The 17,515-nt window shown below is 48.1% G+C and overlaps 1 protein-coding gene across 5 annotated transcripts in view; it reads right to left on the reverse strand.

The window, feature by feature from the left end:
- The window catches only part of LOC119172976 (alpha-mannosidase 2C1), a 538,513-nt gene that overhangs the window by 406,657 nt on the left and 114,341 nt on the right, over positions 1–17,515 (reverse strand). For all 5 annotated transcript variants that reach the window (XR_012895065.1, XM_075893986.1, XM_075893985.1 and 2 more), the window contains one exon: positions 3,084–3,297. Coding sequence is in view for 4 of the 5 variants with exons in the window: in XM_075893986.1 (XP_075750101.1) it covers positions 3,084–3,297 (214 nt within the window). In the remaining variant the exon portion in view is untranslated. The remainder of the gene's footprint in view (positions 1–3,083; positions 3,298–17,515) is intronic.

Consider the following 17,515-nt stretch of genomic DNA (forward strand, 5'->3'; position numbering starts at 1 on the left):
ATTAAGTGCATACCATCATGTATGTGTTGTGGTATCATATAATTTGCTTTCAATGCACTATGCACGAGCGCAATTCAAGCATGGTTTTGACACATCTACAATGCGGAAATTGCATTTTCTTTCATAAGGCTGCAACTCTGTTTGCCAAGAACATCAAAAAAGTTTTGCTTGTAACATCTCTAGCTTGTGTACATCCTGCTTGTTTTAAGACACATTGTTCGAAATCATTTTAAATATACTGACAAACCCAGTTTTCCTAAGAGACACATGTCACTCACGTCACTAAATTGTTTTTTCGCTGTTTCCATCGCAGCCTATGCATGCACCTCGTACGAACTGAGTGTGAAAGAATTCCAGACAAGCCTTTCATCAATGGTGGCTTGTGAAAAAGTTGGCTACTGAATGCACAGCAGCTGCGAAAGGCTTCTGTTTCCTATGGAAAGGGAACTTCACTGAGCCACCTTGTTGCTGTATTCAAGTAGCGCGCACGTTCAGACGTCCAATATTAAGCCTTTTGTTTTTCTTTAATAAAGTCAGTGCTGTAAGTTGTGTGAGTAAAAGCCACTTTTGCAGATAGCTAAGTGTTCAGGGGAACACAATGTGCAAGAATAATTATCACTGTCAGCCGTGCCCTCGAATAAGATTCAATAATGAACTTATTGGTGATTGCAGCAGGCAGCCACGCATGTATTAAAAATTTGTACCAGTCACATTTCTACATAGGTCCACAAAATTCTGGCATGCCTGTGCTCAGATATCCCGCTGAAAAGTTTAGTTGAGGGTTGCATCATCATGCGCGCAGGACAGTGAGCACTAGCACACAGCTACTACTCCCTGAGGTGCCGCATATAATCTGACCATGGGTCAAAGCCATAGACAAGCATTATAATGGTTACCTTTTTACTACCGGCTGGTGATAGCAAGCACTGACTGCTCGTCCCACCAAGCAGTAATGTTTTGCTGATCCTCACTGCCTTGAATGCGTAATCATGAAAAGCACAGTAAACTTCCGCGTGAAATACCTCAGAGCATCGACATGCTCGAAGAATTTTTCAAAGTGGAAGTGTTTAGAAACACGACTAGCACAAACTGTTCTATGCAAACATACCCACTTATTGTAGGCACCAAAAGTTTTGTATTCTTAGTTGATTAGGCAGCTGACATTACTGCCTTACTGATTAGGCAGCTGATTATTGTCTTACTTTGTGTCCCCCTGCACACATGACTTATCTGCAAAGGCAGTTTTCTCTTCTTAGGGCTAAATTTTATTACAAGCACAATGCCCGTCTCTGAATGTGTGAGTGCTGCTCTCTAAGGTTTTATGTCATGTTTAATTTTTGTCTAATCTGCAGTTAGTCACTTAAAATTGAATTTTTTGCATTTCAAAAAGGCTGTACCAGATCAATGGTTTTATTTTCACTGTAATATTGACTGAATATTTTGTTTTAATGTTTTTGTAACCTTATTTCATTGTCTTTGGAAACTTCATGCCATAAGTGCAATCGAGTGATTTTCTACTGTCTTACTAAATCATACCTAACCTTGCCAATGCCTAACCATGCGTGATATATCACAGTGACACCTAACCATGTTTAACATTGTTAATAATGACTGATAGAAGGCATTCTAGAATACTGTAGCGTTTTTTACTTCACTGTGTCTTTTGAGCGAGTATTTTGGTATGGATTTAGAATTCGGGGTGTTGCCAAAACCACAATTTGATTCTTAAACACAGGTTTGTGGTGCAATCCATTAGTTTCGACTACTCATGATTTTAACATACCTAAATTTAAGTGCACTGGTTGAGAAAAAAATTCATTGTTCGACTGCTGCTTTTTGGCTGGAACAAATTTTCTACCTTCATGTATTTGCTACTGGGCCAATGTGTTTGCTGAGCTAGCCTGCTAATTTCGTTGCACTGATATAAGTCTGCTCAAAGAGAACAGTTTGTGCCTTTTGTATGTGTGCAGGTTCCTGGACCAAGTATCTGGCCAGCCCCTCAATTGCTTTGTATAATTATAGTTACTATAAATCATGCAAGTTCTGGGAAAAAGTGTGCAGTCATTATTATATATAATAAAGGCTACAAGTATGCAACAAGATATGTTGAAATTTTGTATTTACTTCTGGATGTGCAGCATGATGCATTCCAGGCACCACCAGAAACAATAATGAGTTGACGTTTAAAAGCCCGTCTTGTCTCCAAGCAAAATAGATTATTGTAATGACAGACGGCAGTCACAAATTAATTCTTTCAACAAATAGGGCACCAATTTTGCTGGTTAAAAAAGTGCCAGCAGTCAATTTGATGCGAAACTATGCTACTGTAGATAGTTGTCACTCTCAACAGTGAACAGCTAAATGCGTCGATTGCAAAACGCTGACTTGATGCAACAAATTAACCACGGGAAATGCTCAACAAGCTGATTTGCATGAAAAATAAATGTCTAAAAAAGGTGTTAAAAGATCTAGCAAAAGTCTTTTTAAAATCTTGGCAAGAAGTTTACTAGGCTTCTAATAATATAAGTATAGTAAATGTTTACAAAGGTTCTTAAAAAATCTAGAAAGACGTTTTTAGAATTTTCTCTAGAAGTTTTTAGCGTGGCATTAGCAAAGCTACAAGAGGTTTTCGAGCTGCTTACGTTTAAATAAAATCTCAACAAGACTTCTTATATACTTTTGGACTAGCCTTTTTAAATATTTACTATAATTTTTTAAGTTTTCTTGTATTTCGTGGGAAGGTAGCTGACATCAGAAGGTATAACATGGTGTCATGAATAAAGGAGAGGCACCAGAACAATGTCGAATGCGGAGGCGCAGCAGCGGTGCAAGAGGAGAGTTGCCCGAGTGCACGCGCACCAGTCAGGTAGACGCAAAATATTGGTCGGAGAAAGGCTCGTGGTACAAGCTCAAACTACTATTGTACAGGTGCCACACTACATAAAAGTAGCATAGTATAAAAGTGCTATATTATGGAACATTTGTGCGAGATTGTCTCAAACTTTCACCATACGATAACGAAACGAAAAAAAAACTAACCAAAAAGCACTACCATGGCAGTATGATGGTCAACCAATACTAACCTGTGAACAGGCAAAGGTGTATTCTGGGAACTTCTCCATCAGCAGAAGTGCAGACGCGAAGCTTCGGGCACACTTTCGCTTGGTCTCAGCATAGGGCCACAGCCAGGCTGTGTCAATGTGGCAGTTTCCAATTGCTGCTATGGTGTGCTGACACTCTCCGTTGCGTTGCCCAAAAAATCGGTCAGCTATGTCTTTGGCTGCCTTTAGTGAACTCCTGTTTTTGAGAAAAGCAAATACAATACATGAAAAAAATTACTGCAATTACAAAATAAACTTTCATCAATGACATAAATTTATGCAATCCTATGAGATTCTTATTTCAATGAAGAAAATTATGGACCATTTCCCCTAAGGGAACCATGATGGGATGCGAAGCACCAGCAGTGCACACGCCATTGACCCGGCTGAAACTGGCATCGACACAGATGCTCAAAGAACGATTTAAAGCGAAACTCCGTGTAGCTTTTACTCGAGCAAATGTTTCTTTGAAACGCAAGGACACGGGAGGAGGGTTGAGTTTCATGTAAATTTCATCGCAGATAAACGAGCCAAAATAGTGTTTCCATCCAACGTGCGGTCGAGCGTTGCAGGCGGTGGGTAGGGTGAAGCGAGAGAACAGTGCGTTGTTAGCGGGCGGAGGAGCAACACCACCTAGGTATGTTGGGAAGAGCCGGCAGCTGGTGCGAGTGAGGGAGAAGGTGACGTCAGCCCGCAGCTACGACTTGATCTACTTGGCATCGTTCCAGCAATTGCGGCGGAGAAAGGCTGTGCGGAGCGTTGACACGGAGACTCAGAGGGACAGCATTACACAGGCTAGTCAAAAAGCTGCTTCGCATCTAAAATAACATAACGAGAAAAACAGGGTTAGTTTGAGTCACTATGAAGGACAATATTTCCATCCGTCTAGTCATTTCATGTTTTGGGCAGTTGTCAATCCCTTTAGAATTCAAGCGACGAGATAGACAACAATTTAAGAGAAACAAACTGATGCTGTCCTGACCACAAAATCGAGGCTTCGCGCTCATGAATGACCGCATTTAGGAGTGGTGGTCGAAGCAACTGCATAAACGAGCCGTGACTGAAGGAAACTTAAATTTAAAGTCCATGCACAAAAATTACACCATCTCCCCTTAAAGAAAACCATGCGTAGATGCAAAGCAGTGGGCGCTAACGCTTGCACTGGTGGTGGCAGCGACGCTGGCGCTTATGGTGGCATCGCGCTGGAGAGAAACATAAGGAGGCGCAGAGCTCACAGTGATGGACCACTGTATCCTGCTGGAACATGCCAATCGCTGCTAATGGGCAGTGAGAGACAGAAGACTCCGGTTGGACACAGACTCACAGTCCGCTTTTGATTAACACACATGCTGCTAACTCTGAGTGCTCAACAACGCACAGAAGAGACGTGCACGTTAGACGCAGGTCAGGTTTATTGCACATGAACCAACGAATTAGGAATGTAGCGGAGCGAGCGGCGGTAACAGCACATGTTGCAGGGCGAACGGATGAGGCAGCACCTGCGGCAAGTGTGCCGCAGGCGAGAGAGTGACTTCTGCGTGCACTGCGAGGGGAGCGTGACGTCAACGCTCAGCTGCGGTGTGACCTACTTGGCACCATTCCAACACCTGCAGCAAGGAGAGCGCGTTGCGGTGCATTCGTGAGAACGCACGAAGGTACAGTGTTACACAGGCTAGTCAACGAGCTGCTTCGCATCTAAAAATTGTTCGATCGTGGCAGCATCAAAATAGTGCCTAAAACATACGATATCGACCACTTGAGACCCGCTTGCGCCATCGCATTATGATTGACCCCGACTAGTCAAAACTTTTTAGGGCGTCTCACAGGCTCAAAACCGCACGAATACCTTACATACAAACACGGAGCTTCACATCTACCAGTGGCTTCGCAGACCATGAACGGTCGCTAGGCAGTATGGCGCACCCACGTTAAAGACAACAGAAGTGGAGACCACATATTGTAACAGCAGGATCCACATCTATGTTATTGCGCAAGCAGGTGGCCCTGCAATGGACCTCTGCAATGGACCTCTGACGTGGTGTACCCAGAAGATTGCGTGGTATAGTTTGCCAATCCATAGAACGCTTCTTGTCCTGGCAAGACTTGTCCAAAAACAAAGATAGCAATGCATGACAGTGTGGCACACGCTTTCACTTGGGGCTGTGCTGAAGTACCTGAATTTTGGGGTTGGATTCCTCTGCTTCGTCGAAGGTGAAAGGTGCTGGCCGCAGAACATGTAGCTCTCAGCAGCATAAAAGATTTCACTGGTGAAACAGCAGCCATAGTTGCACTGTGCATGCAAACATTGTGCCTGTGCGGCGAACCGCATCATATTTACTTCAAGTTAAATAACATGTTTAGCGAGCCCGAGGTTGAAGATGGCAACTGCTCATGTGAAGCACGCCTCTCCGAAAGGTGCTAGCATGGTCAAATTAAATGTGTCGTGAAACTCGGAATGAAAAATGTTGAAAACCTATTGCCACAGGCATCAACACCCACCAATGATAGAAGCACGACTAGGTAATGAGAGACAAAAATAACCAAAACTAATAACTCAACGTAATTTTTTTCAAATAGGTGTAATTTTATCAACGCTAACTATAAATTTTATCTAAGGTTTATCTGACAGCTGGCTAAATGATTGATTTCTCAAATTTTAGTCGAGTGCCATAAATATGGGGTCATATCCAAGCGATCTGCTTGGATATGCCATCATATTTATGTCTTCACATAACGAGTGACGTTCGCGAAAAGGCGTGGCCAGTAATACTTCTACATTTTTGCGAGCGTACGGGAAACACTGAGGTGTCCAGCCGTCAGGTCATCGTGTAAAGCACCTAAAACATCTGGACGTAACGCAGAAGGTACTACGACGAGGTAGTTGGCTCGAAGTGGCGAGAGGTTTTATTTAGAAGGTCGCTGTTCTTCAAAAAAAGCTACGCAACTTCTTATTTGAATACTTTTGGAACACTGGCGGCCTTGCCCTTTAGGTATTCTACAAGGCTCCTGAAATCCAGGTCAGCTCGCTGTCGCTCGGTGAAGTCGTCGGCACTTATGATTACTAGGAAGCAATCATCATCAGGGTCATCCTTCGGCAGATGTTTAATGGGGGCATGTGACAGGAAGTCGGCGTCATAGTGTTTTCTTCCACACTAGTAAACGACAGTAATGCCGAATTCCTGAAGTCTCAAGCTCTACCGTGCAAGGCAACCTGAAGGGTCTTTCAAGTTAGCTAGCCAACACAAGGCGTGGTGGTCGCTCACAATTTTGAAAGGCCTGCTGTAAAGATAGGGGCTGAACTTCGATGTAGCCAAGATGATTGCAAGGCACTCCTTTTCTGTTGTGGAATAGTTGGCCTCTGCTTTTGATAGCGACTAGCTAGCGTAACTGATGACTCTTTCCAGTTTGCTAGTCTTCTGCACATGGACAATGCTGAGACCTAAAATGCTTGCGCCAGTGTGAATTTTCAGTGAATTCATCGAAATGTGCAAATAGCGGAGGTGACTGGAGGTGTCGTTTCACTTCCTGGAATGCTTCCTCTTGCGGAATTTCTCACTTAAACTCCACGTCAATCCTGGTAAGATTAGTGAGTGCCTCTGCAATGCGGGCGAAATTTTTGATGAACCGCCTGTAATAGGCGCATAGGCCATTAAATTGAAGCACGGCCTTCTTGTCCGCTGGCTATGGAAAGTTTGCAATGGAAGCTGTTTTCTGCGGGTTAGGGTGAACGCCGGACTTACTGACGACGTAGCTCAGGAACAAGAACTCCTTGTATGCAAAGCGGCACTTTTCTATCTTCAGGGTGAGCGCGGAGTTCTTGATAGCTTGCGGTACCGTTTCAAGGTGCCAAAGGTGTTCATCAAAGTTTGAGGAAAACACCACAACATCATCCAGGTACACAAGGAAAGTCTGCCAGTACTGAGTCCATAACGCGTTGTAAACTCGCGGGTGCTGAGCAAAGACCAAAGGACGTGACCTTGAACTCGAATAGGCCATCCGGTGTAATAAAGGCAGCTTTTTATCGATCTCTCTCATTGACTTCAATCTGCCAATAGCCGGCCTTGAGATCCATTGAAGAAAAGTACCTCACATTGTTAAGTCGATCCAGGGTGTTGTCTATCTGGGGAAGAGGATACACATACTTCTTCGCGATCTTGTTCATGCGGCAATAGTTCAGCAGGAGCATAGGCTTCCGTTCTTCTTCTTGTCTGGCAGAACGGGTGACACCCATGGACTCTTTGAAGGCTGGATAATGTTGTCACGTAGCGTTTTATCCACCTACTTCTTTGTGGCGTCGCGTTCTCGCCTCGACACTGCATACGGGCTCTGGCGGTGTTGCCTGGCACTCTGTAAGGATTCGATGTTTTGCGACCGGGTCTATGCAATTTCCGACGAAGATGAAAAACACTCCTTGTATTGTCGTAGCAGAGCTATGAGATGTTCTTGCTTATGTGTCAGAAGGTTCGTGTTAACGTCAAAAGTTATTTGACAAGCTTGGTTCATCGTAGGAGCTTCGGTAGACTTGGTGAAGGCAAAAGCGTTGCTGGTTTGCACAATGCATTCGATGTAGGCAACCGTGGTGCCTTTGCTCACGTGCTTGCATTCATTGCTGAAATTCGAAAGTATCACTATAGCTTTCTCTCCTCGCATTTCGGCTATTCCTCTGGCAACACAAACTTCGCGGTTGATCAACAGGTGCCGGTCGCCTTCAATGACCCCCTGCATGTTTGTTGCTATCTGTGTGCAGACGGAAATGCTGACGCTGGAACGAGGGGGAATGGAGACTTCTTCTTCCAGCACATTTAAGGCGTGCTTTTCTGATCACGTGTGTGGCGGCAGTGCTTTTTTTATCGATAGCGTTATCGACTTTGATCTGAGATTGATGACTGCACACTAAAGGTTCAAGAAGTCCACATAAAGAATGATGTTCCTGGAGCAAGGTTGTAGGAACACAAAGCTTGTTAATGGAGACTCTCGCTGTGCAGATTCCTGGCGGCATTACTGAGTGACCTCCAGCTGCCCGGATCTCAGGGCCTTTGCACGCGGTATTCACTTTCTTCAACTTTGTAGCGAACGCTCCGCTGATAACGGAATAGTCGGCTCCGGTGTTGACAAGAGCTATCATGTTGTGGCTGTCGATAACAACGTCGGGGTCGCTAGTTCGAAATCACACGTTGCAGTCAGGCCGTGGCGTCGGGTCATGACTGTGTCGGCTTGTTCCGAAGCTTCCCTGTTGTGTCATTAGGTCGCCTTCAGTACGTGAGGTTCGGATGTCACGGCTCGGTCAGGATACTGTCGTGTTCTAAAGGTTTCGTCGCGGTGGCGGCACCAGTGAAGGATCTTCGGTAGTTCGTCGTACAGCAACCGCCCCTCCATCAGTTGTGGTTCTTAGTTTTCCAAACGATGTGAGCTAGGCGACCGGCTACGGGTTGGTTCAGTGTAGGGCCAGCGGTGGGGTGAGTTGTAGCGGCCAGGCAACGGGGAATGGTTGGGTCATCGTTTTTGCCACCGTGTTACGGTGATGTAATCGGCAATGTCACCAGGCTTTTCCCCAGCTGCGGACGCGGCGTCTTGACGGCAAATCCTCGCAGCCCCATCTGTCGGTACTGGCAACATCGCTAAGTGTGGCCGGCCTTCCCGCAGAGGTAGCATAGCGGGCGGTTGTCAGGGGCACGCCAAATATCTATTTTTCTTGGTGTGAAGCACTGGCCGAGAGGAGAATGGTAGGGCGCCGGTGGTAGTGGTGGCGGCGACGTCTGCCGCCGAAAGTTTGGTGAAGCGGCGTCTTGGTGTGGGTGCAGAGTTTGGACGTGGCGTCCGGCAGCAGCAGCGTAGCTCACCGCTTACGGCTCAGGCTGTGGTGCTTCGGAAACTCCAAGTGATTGCCGAACTTTTTCGCGGACAATGTTGGCAGTTGAGTACGTTTGGGGCTGCGATGAAGGCAGGGGCTGCAGGCTGCAATAAAGGCAGTAGGTTCCGTAGCTTTTCCGGCACGACCTGTGAGATCGTTTCGCAGATGTTGTCGGAGCTGAGGGAGTGAACAGATGCGCCGTCTTGCACCAATCGGCGATCGTACTGCCGGGTACACATTTGCAGAGTCTTCTCGACGGTCGTAGCCTCCAAGACAAACTCTTGAACTGATTTGGGTGAGTTCTGCACCAGTCCAGCGAAGAGGTCTTGCTTTACCCCTCGCATGAGAAAAAGGACCTTCTTATCCTCGGTCACGTCAGGGTCGGTGAGTCAGAACAGGCTAATCATTTCTTTTGCGAAGATAGTGGCGCTTTCGTTTGGAAGCTGCACTCATCTTTCCAGCACAGCAGCGGGCCTTTCTTTTCGTGCGACACTCCTGAACATTTTCCGAAATGTGCCGCGGAACAGAATCTAGGTTTAAAGTGATGATTCGTAGTTCTCGGACCACTTCCTCATCGTGTCTTGCAGGTAAAAGTAGACGCGGTGCAGCTTTTTTTCCAAGTTCCACTGGTTTAAGCCAGCCACTCGGTCATATGTTTCCAGCCAGGTCTCCGCCTCTTCACATGATGAACAGTGAAAGGTCGGCGGCTCTCTCGGCTGCTGCATTACGACCGTGGGGGGCGTTGATGCAGGGGCAGCCATAGTGGTAACTGTAGTAGTGGTGGCCTTGGACTTGTAAATGTTATCAGGTAGAGTCTCGTACTCTGCATGTAGCCCTCGCTGCTTGCGGCTAGCTCGCTTATTGAGGTTGGCTTCAGTGTCCTCTTCACGATGTGGGCTTGGCCAAAGCCACCTAGAACAGGTTAAGGCCTGCGCACTCCCTCCGTGACGTCACGCACCTTGCCCGAGTGGGCCATGCCTCGCGAAAAAGTTTGTCTGCTAGCCGTCCAGGCAGTACTCACTTCCATGCACTAGATGTGTGGGGTTGCCTTCCACAAGTCGCAGAGTGCTAATCACATATATGTACTTTTCTGCCAAGCGTGCAGATATAAATTTGAGGGCAAGTTATATCAAACTAAGACATGCTAAAAGAAGCTTTGATTATTGTGCCCGAAAGTCGTAGCGTTAGAAGTGTGCCAGCATAGGGTATGGCGCATTTCGATTTCCTTGAATAAAAAGAAATAAACTACGATCCAATATATTCCATGGAGACTACACCATTTATTTATTCTAACGTGAATCTTCAAGACGTTGAAGGTAGCTTAATTGAGCGTTTTCAGTTTCCTATTCAGTGTTGCGCCCTTCTTTGCCGCCGTTAGCTTGTCGGTTTTCATTTGGACGTAGTTTTTCAGTAAGGTGTTGGTGGCTGCCCACAAGATGTTGGGAAGCACTATTTCTGGATTGTGTTCTTTGCAACAAACGTCCAAATCTTCATTGTCAATTAAAAGGTGCTTCACCACACTGAGAACAAGCTGCCTTTGGTGCCGTTCTGCGTGAAACCAGGCGGTGTTCTCTTTCGAGGTCAGCTTTTCTAGCACAATTGATCTAGCACAGTCGGATAGGTAAGCGAGGCTGTTCGGAAACATCGTCAGCACTGCATCTTCGGTTAGTCGAGTAAGGCTCATCGGAACTTCTATAGTCTTTCCGTTGCTATCCGTGTAAGTGGTGGTAGTCCTCAAATACTCTGCTATGAAATGAAGTTCGCAGACCTGCAATATGCAAAAACAAAAAGAATGTTTTAAAATATTTTAGCAACATTTTATATATGTTTTTCTGCCTGATTACATTCTAGAACGTTATAATTAGCAAGGATTGGGATCTATAGTGATGCTGCTCCGTAATGCACTGCACTAGCACAGATCTGCGACACAGAATCCGCTTTATGTGAAGGTTTATCGGTAAAAATTTTAAATTCTTACCTTCGGATCACGCAGAGTGTCGATGTCGACGTCCTCGCGACGAATAGCGCGTTTTCATTCTATCCTGCGTCGTCTTTAGGGAAGGACAAGCGGACCTTCGGTCCACTATCATAATTTCCATGACAGCTCGGCACGCAGCAGCGGCCCATCCTGTGAACTTCCTCGTAATTTCACGCGAACAAACTTCACATCTTGGACTCCAGATAACACAGCCAGGACCAAAACTTGCACATATCTCCGAAGAACGTCCACCAGCACTATTTCAAAATTCTTGTGCAGCGTAGCACCTCGCTTTGCCATGGTCAAACAAGTTCTAACAGGCTCACCCTAACGAAGGGAGTCACTGAGCCTGCATTCCCCAACCGGTCCTCACAATGCCCACCAGTTCGTCGGGCTAGGTGTGCTGACGTCAGACAAGGAAACGAAGGGAGTGAAGGGGCCTTGCAAATTCTAGGAGGCGCTGGCTTGGCTCACGGCTGGAGGGGGGGGCATTTGGTACATGGGCCGGGAAGCACCTCCACCAGATGTCACAGAGTCGTGACGCTGACAAAGGTAAAGATGACTTGTCCAAATGAAAAGTGTTTATTTAATTGACCGAACTTGTGGCCATAGAAAAGAAAAGTCAGATTACAACCAGACACTGCAACTAATAGCGGCGGGCTGTTATGCCAGCGAGTCCTCGTCAAACGTCCGTGCCTCTGAAACAGGCAATCTGGGTCAAGGCCAGCCCGCACTCCGCCGGGCGCGAACAACTCCACGGCGTGAACACGCGCGGCGCATCTGTGGCCCACGTGCATTGAGTCAGTTGCGCACGTGACAGCGAGCCGGCGTCCTCATGTCTGGTGGCCTGACGCATCGCGAGGCGAACCCCATTGGAGGAGCCTGCTCGGAAGACCAGCGGCGCTTCTGATTGGACATTTTAGTTGGGCCCGGTGTAAATAAAAGAAGCCCTGCGGCGCGTCGCGATCGGCGGTCCTATGTGAGAGGCGTCCCCGTGTCGGAGTGCCGACATGCGTGTGAGTCAGCGGTCTTAGGTGAAAGACTGACCTATGTGTTAGAGAGAAGAGCTCGGCTCTTCGAGTCTCTGTCGGCCCCAGTGCCGAAATTGTAACGCCTCTGTAAATATGCTGTACATAAACCTTGTTTAACTCACCGTCGTCTCGTCCGCTCGTCTTATCAGCTCTGCGCAGAAGCAGTCGCGAGCTGATAAACATACGCTACCAAACGGCTGGTGACCTTCCCGGCGGAGTTGAAAGCAGTGGCGCCTCCGGGGCCGTGTTGGCGTCGCCGTCTTTCGCAACAGTGGTGGCTTCGGCGGGATCGGTCCGGCCGTTTCTCAACAGTGGTGGCAGCGGTGGGATCGGTCCGCCGTTTCGCAACAGTGGTTGGCAGCTGCGGGATCGGCCGGCGTCAGCGACATCGATGCGGTGAGTGCCTGATGTTTTCCCCTCAGTTCACCAGACTACTCTAGCTCAGGTTGTAGTAGTTTAGAGAAGGGCTGTGTGAAGCATTGAAGTGAGCTTTGATCGTTTCAAGCCAAGTCGAAGCGCTTTGAAACCAAAGTTAATGCGGAGGGGGTAAACACGGGAGTGTGAAAAATTGCTTGCGCGTCTTGCTAGTAGGCTTATAGTGGGTACGGCAAGAAGATTCTTAACAGGGGAAACAGCAAGAGGCTAGTGTGAACGATGGAGAACCTTAAAGTGAAGGAACTCATCGAAATTTGTGAGGAACTCGGCATTACTTTGGGCCGTGCGAAACGAAAGCAAGCGATCCTTGAGATCATGAAGGATGAGGGAGTGTCGGCTGAGGAAGTCGATGAGGCCTGGGTGGATATCAAAGCACGCCGTGAGGAGGCTGAAAGGCGAGAAGTAGAAGCTCGCGAACGTGAAGAAAGGCGCGAAGCTCGCGAACGTGAAGAAAGGCGAGAAGCTCGCGAGGAGGCCGAGAGACAAGAGCGCCTAGAGTTGAAACGACTAGAATTGGCAATCCTACAGTGTTCGCAGGCGCCTAGCGTAGCTTCTCCGACGAGTCAGGTCAGCGGTATTAGAATTCGGGATCAACTGCCACCGTTCGTAGTAGGCGAGGACATGGCGAAGTATCTCGTCAAGTTTGAACACGTCTGTGAGCGAAACGCTTTGGAGCGGTCTCTTTGGGCGCAGAACCTGTTAGCTCTTCTTCCCGGCGAAGTGTCCGACGCATTAACTTGCTTGTCGAGGGAAGCGTTTGAGAGCTATGACGAGGTTAAGGAAGTGCTCTTGAGACGTTATAAGTTGTCACCCGAGGCTTTCAGGCAAAGGTTCCGGTATGCTAAAAAGGGGAATGAGTCACACGTTGACTTCGCGTTTCGTCTTAAAGCCGATTTGATTGAATGGCTCAAGGGCGAAGGTGTTTATGACGACCGCGATAAAGTGGTGGAATGCGTTGCATTGGAGCAATTCTACCGCTGCATCGAGGAGGATGTCAAACTTTGGCTGCAGGACAAACTTGGTGAAGTACAGCTAAACAAGGCAGCAGAGTTAGCTGAGGAGTATTATACTCGCCGAAAGTTGCATAGCAGGGCAGTGCGCGTTGAAAAGGATGAAAGAAAAGAGGGCTTTTCAAAGAAACCTGATCAACGGAAACCCGCTCCGCACCGTAATTTCAAGAAGGACCCGTCTCTTACGAAGGACAGTGTAGGGGAAGGGCAAACAGAAGCGGAGAGATCGAGTGAGGTTTCTACCACACAGGCATTAGAACCGGAAAACAAACGGAAGCCGCTAATCTGCTACAACTGTAAAAAGGAAGGGCACATCGCGAGAAACTGTCAGGAAAAGTTTGCCTTCGCAACGATCCGAGAATCAGAAAAAAACATGCGGTTGTTGGAGCCGTATCTCCAAGAAATTAGGGTCAATGAGAAAACGTGCCGAGCACTTAGAGACTCAGCGGCAACCATGGACGTTGTCCATCCTTCATTGGTGTCTCCGGATGACTTCACAGGAGAATGCGCGTGGATCAGGCAAGTCGCCGAGGAGCAGAGTGTTCGCTTACCAATCGCCACCGTTGTCATTGAAGGCCCGTTCGGTAAGCTTTGCACCGAAGCGGCTGTGTCTGCCGCGCTGAATGGTCGTTTTTCTTATCTTTTCTCCAACAACTCGGAGCAGCTTCTCAAAGAGCAGGGCAAATCGTTCTTCCCCAACTTAGCGTGCATGGCTCTCACGCGATCGCAAGCGCGGAAGCTATCGCGGCAGCTTGATCTGGTTCCATGCGGTGAATTCTCAAGTGACCTTGTCGGCGGGTCGACGGAACCCCAGAAAGGGAATTTTCCGCATGAGTCATGTGAGCAGTCACGCGAGCGGCCCGTCGCGGGAGCGGCCGGCGCGGTATGCGCTGGGGGAGACGACGTGGCGCCATTGAGTCAGAGCGAGAGGGTTGCAACGCTCTCGCCTGTAGCGGAAAGTTGGAGCGAGCTGCCGAGAGTTGGTCGAGAGACGCTCATTCGAGGGCAGGGTGAGGATCTCTCGATAGAAGCGCTAGTGGAAAGCCAAATTGAAGCGCTCGTGGAAAGCCAGAAAAACGCGGCAAAAGTGCTGTCGAAGGAGCACTACGAGAACTCGGGGAAGAAGCGCGCTTTTGAAGTTGATAATCAGGTAATGCGGCTGCAGCCACCCAAAAGGAACAAGCTTGAGGTTGATTGGGAAGGGCCCGCCACAGTATTATCGAAGCCTTGCGATACAACTTATGAGGTGCAAGTAGGAAGGCGGCAGAACAAAATTTACAACTTGATGAAACCCAATGTTCAACATCAAGCGGTCGTAAATCAGCTGTTGAAGGCTTCAGAGGAAGAGGGAGCAGAAAATTTGAGTTCTAGTGAGGTGATCGAAGGGGGATCGAAAGTAATTTGGGAGCAGATAAACCTAGAGCCTAGCTTAAGTGAAGGAGGACCTGAGAAAGAGGACCTGAGAAAGATTGGTTCCGAGTTTGAAGACGTGTTTTCGGACCGCCCCGGAAACATGAGGGTGATCGAACACGATATCGAGCTAAGCGGTGAGGAGTCAATCAGTAGCAAGCCGTATCGTTGTTCCCCTGTGCAACGTCGCAAGTGTGAGCCGCTCTTGGTGCCGCATAGGTATCGTCGCCTAAAAGTGGCCGGTTACTGAGGTGGAGCATGTTGCTCCACAGCGCAACTTTGACGTTCGCTAAAGAAAAAAAAAAGGGGGGGAAGGTAAACGCTAATGCAGGTGCATTGAGCAGTGCGTTCCAGCTAGTAACTTCTCAACCTTTCGGTTTCTGGCTGGCGATTCGGGGCAAAATTTTGACCTCATCACGACCTGGGCTGAGCGCTCTCGTTCAGAGTGATCTCAAGGGGCCAACTTTATGTGGTATTCTAATCCGTTACGTTGTTGTACGTGGAAAAAAAAATTGAGTTGTCATTTTAGGGGTCTTTTGTCCCACATGTGCCTCTTGATGTAGAGGGAACAAAATTCCGATAAACACGTAGATAGGTATATGTTGTACTATACTTTGTCTGGTGTTCTGTCGGGTGACCGAGGGCACTTGCTTGTGTCGTGTGTTGTCTGTTGTCGAACCGTTCTTAGCAAGTTGCAGAACCATCGACAAGTGCTGAAACCGAAGATGGTCAGAAGAGACGAGTGAAGCTGGTCAGCAAGTTGTGGCGACAAGCCAGTGGGGCTGGGATCCGTCGTCAATGATGGGATGTGTTCCCGGAACAGTCTGGAGCTGTATTCTCCCCATGGCCCTGGAGGCGAACCTGGAGGGACCTGGCGAACGAGCGCACCTGACATCCGAGCCCCGTGGAAGCAGCTCGTCTTTCCGGTGCATTGTCTGGCGGCGGGGGTGCTGTTATGCCAGCGAGTCCTCGTCAAACGTCCGTGCCTCTGAAACAGGCAATCTGGGTCAAGGCCAGCCCGCACTCCGCCGGGCGCGAACAACTCCACGGCGTGAACACGCGCGGCGCATCTGTGGCCCACGTGCATTGAGTCAGTTGCGCACGTGACAGCGAGCCGGCGTCCTCATGTCTGGTGGCCTGACGCATCGCGCGGCGAACCCCATTGGAGGAGCCTGCTCGGAAGACCAGCGGCGCTTCTGATTGGACATTTTAGTTGGGCCCGGTGTAAATAAAAGAAGCCCTGCGGCGCGTCGCGATCGGCGGTCCTATGTGAGAGGCGTCCCCGTGTCGGAGTGCCGACATGTGTGTGAGTCAGCGGTCTTAGGTGAAAGACTGACCTATGTGTTAGAGAGAAGAGCTCGGCTCTTCGAGTCTCTGTCGGCCCCAGTGCCGAAATTGTAACGCCTCTGTAAATATGCTGTACATAAACCTTGTTTAACTCACCGTCGTCTCGTCCGCTCGTCTTATCAGCTCTGCGCAGAAGCAGTCGCGAGCTGATAAACATACGCTACCAAACGGCTGGTGACCTTCCCGGCGGAGTTGAAAGCAGTGGCGCCTCCGGGGCCGTGTTGGCGTCGCCGTCTTTCGCAACAGTGGTGGCTTCGGCGGGATCGGTCCGGCCTACTCAACAGGGCAGAGCGCCGGTTGTCAATCAACTGACAAGTGGCGAAGCGCGTCGGCATTTATACACTTGTCATCGAATATTCTAGCGTTATTGCTAGCGGAGACGTAGGTTCCAGAATAATTTGAAAGGTTCACGAAGTATGTATAACCTTAACGAAACGATCTACTATAGCCTCGAAGCTTCTGTAACACCGTAGGCACGGTTTAACGGGGTGATAACGAAACTTGAGGAAATGAACGAGGCAGTATGCACGTACATATACACACACGTGGCCTTTGCGGACATGTTTGTGTACATGTTTGTGTGCATGTAACACATGCAAAACCAAAAATTTTCGGAGAGAAGGATTACAGCAGCTTGATGTGAAAATGAGTAATACTATGACCTGCGTAAAAAACAAGCTTATGCGAGAAATGGACTCACACACCTAACACAATTTCATAACGCGCTTGCTTATACAAACTGAACAATACTCCGCGCTTAGCAATGCCTGAATATTGATAAAAATGCACACATGCTAAATATTGGTAAGCTCACCAAGGAGAATTAGGTCGTCATGGGTGAAGTGATTACAAAAAAACTACCATAGTGTGATTCACCATCTTTCTAATGCACAAGTTTCTGATTTGCGCCGTTCTCCATCGCGCATTTTCTGCATCCTTAGGGAAGATATGGAACAATACATACCGTATCTTTGCACCGCGATGTCGTGCATTGCGACACTGCAATGGTCTGGGGACATCGTTTTCTTTTTCAGGCTTGCACGTGTGGCAAGGTGAAAATAAACGAACCACGCGACCACTACCCATCGCGCGCAACATAGTAACATATCTTCTTTCAACAGTGACCCTGTTATCGCTATTTTTATGTGCAGCCGCTCAACACGACCGCTCAGTCAGATTCGCGGATCAGATTCACGAATAGACAAGCTCTACATGAGTGACAGAGTTAAAAAGTGCACTAGTTTAACCAAAGATGCATGCTCCCTAAGGGTGCCTTCTACATCTTGATTACAAAAAAAGACGCTTTAGCAGTGATGAAATGTGCCTGACTTGTCGAAACGCATCACTACCAC

The sequence above is a fragment of the Rhipicephalus microplus genome, chromosome 4, assembly GCF_043290135.1.
Source record: "Rhipicephalus microplus isolate Deutch F79 chromosome 4, USDA_Rmic, whole genome shotgun sequence".
NCBI classification, from domain to species: Eukaryota; Metazoa; Arthropoda; class Arachnida; order Ixodida; family Ixodidae; genus Rhipicephalus; species Rhipicephalus microplus.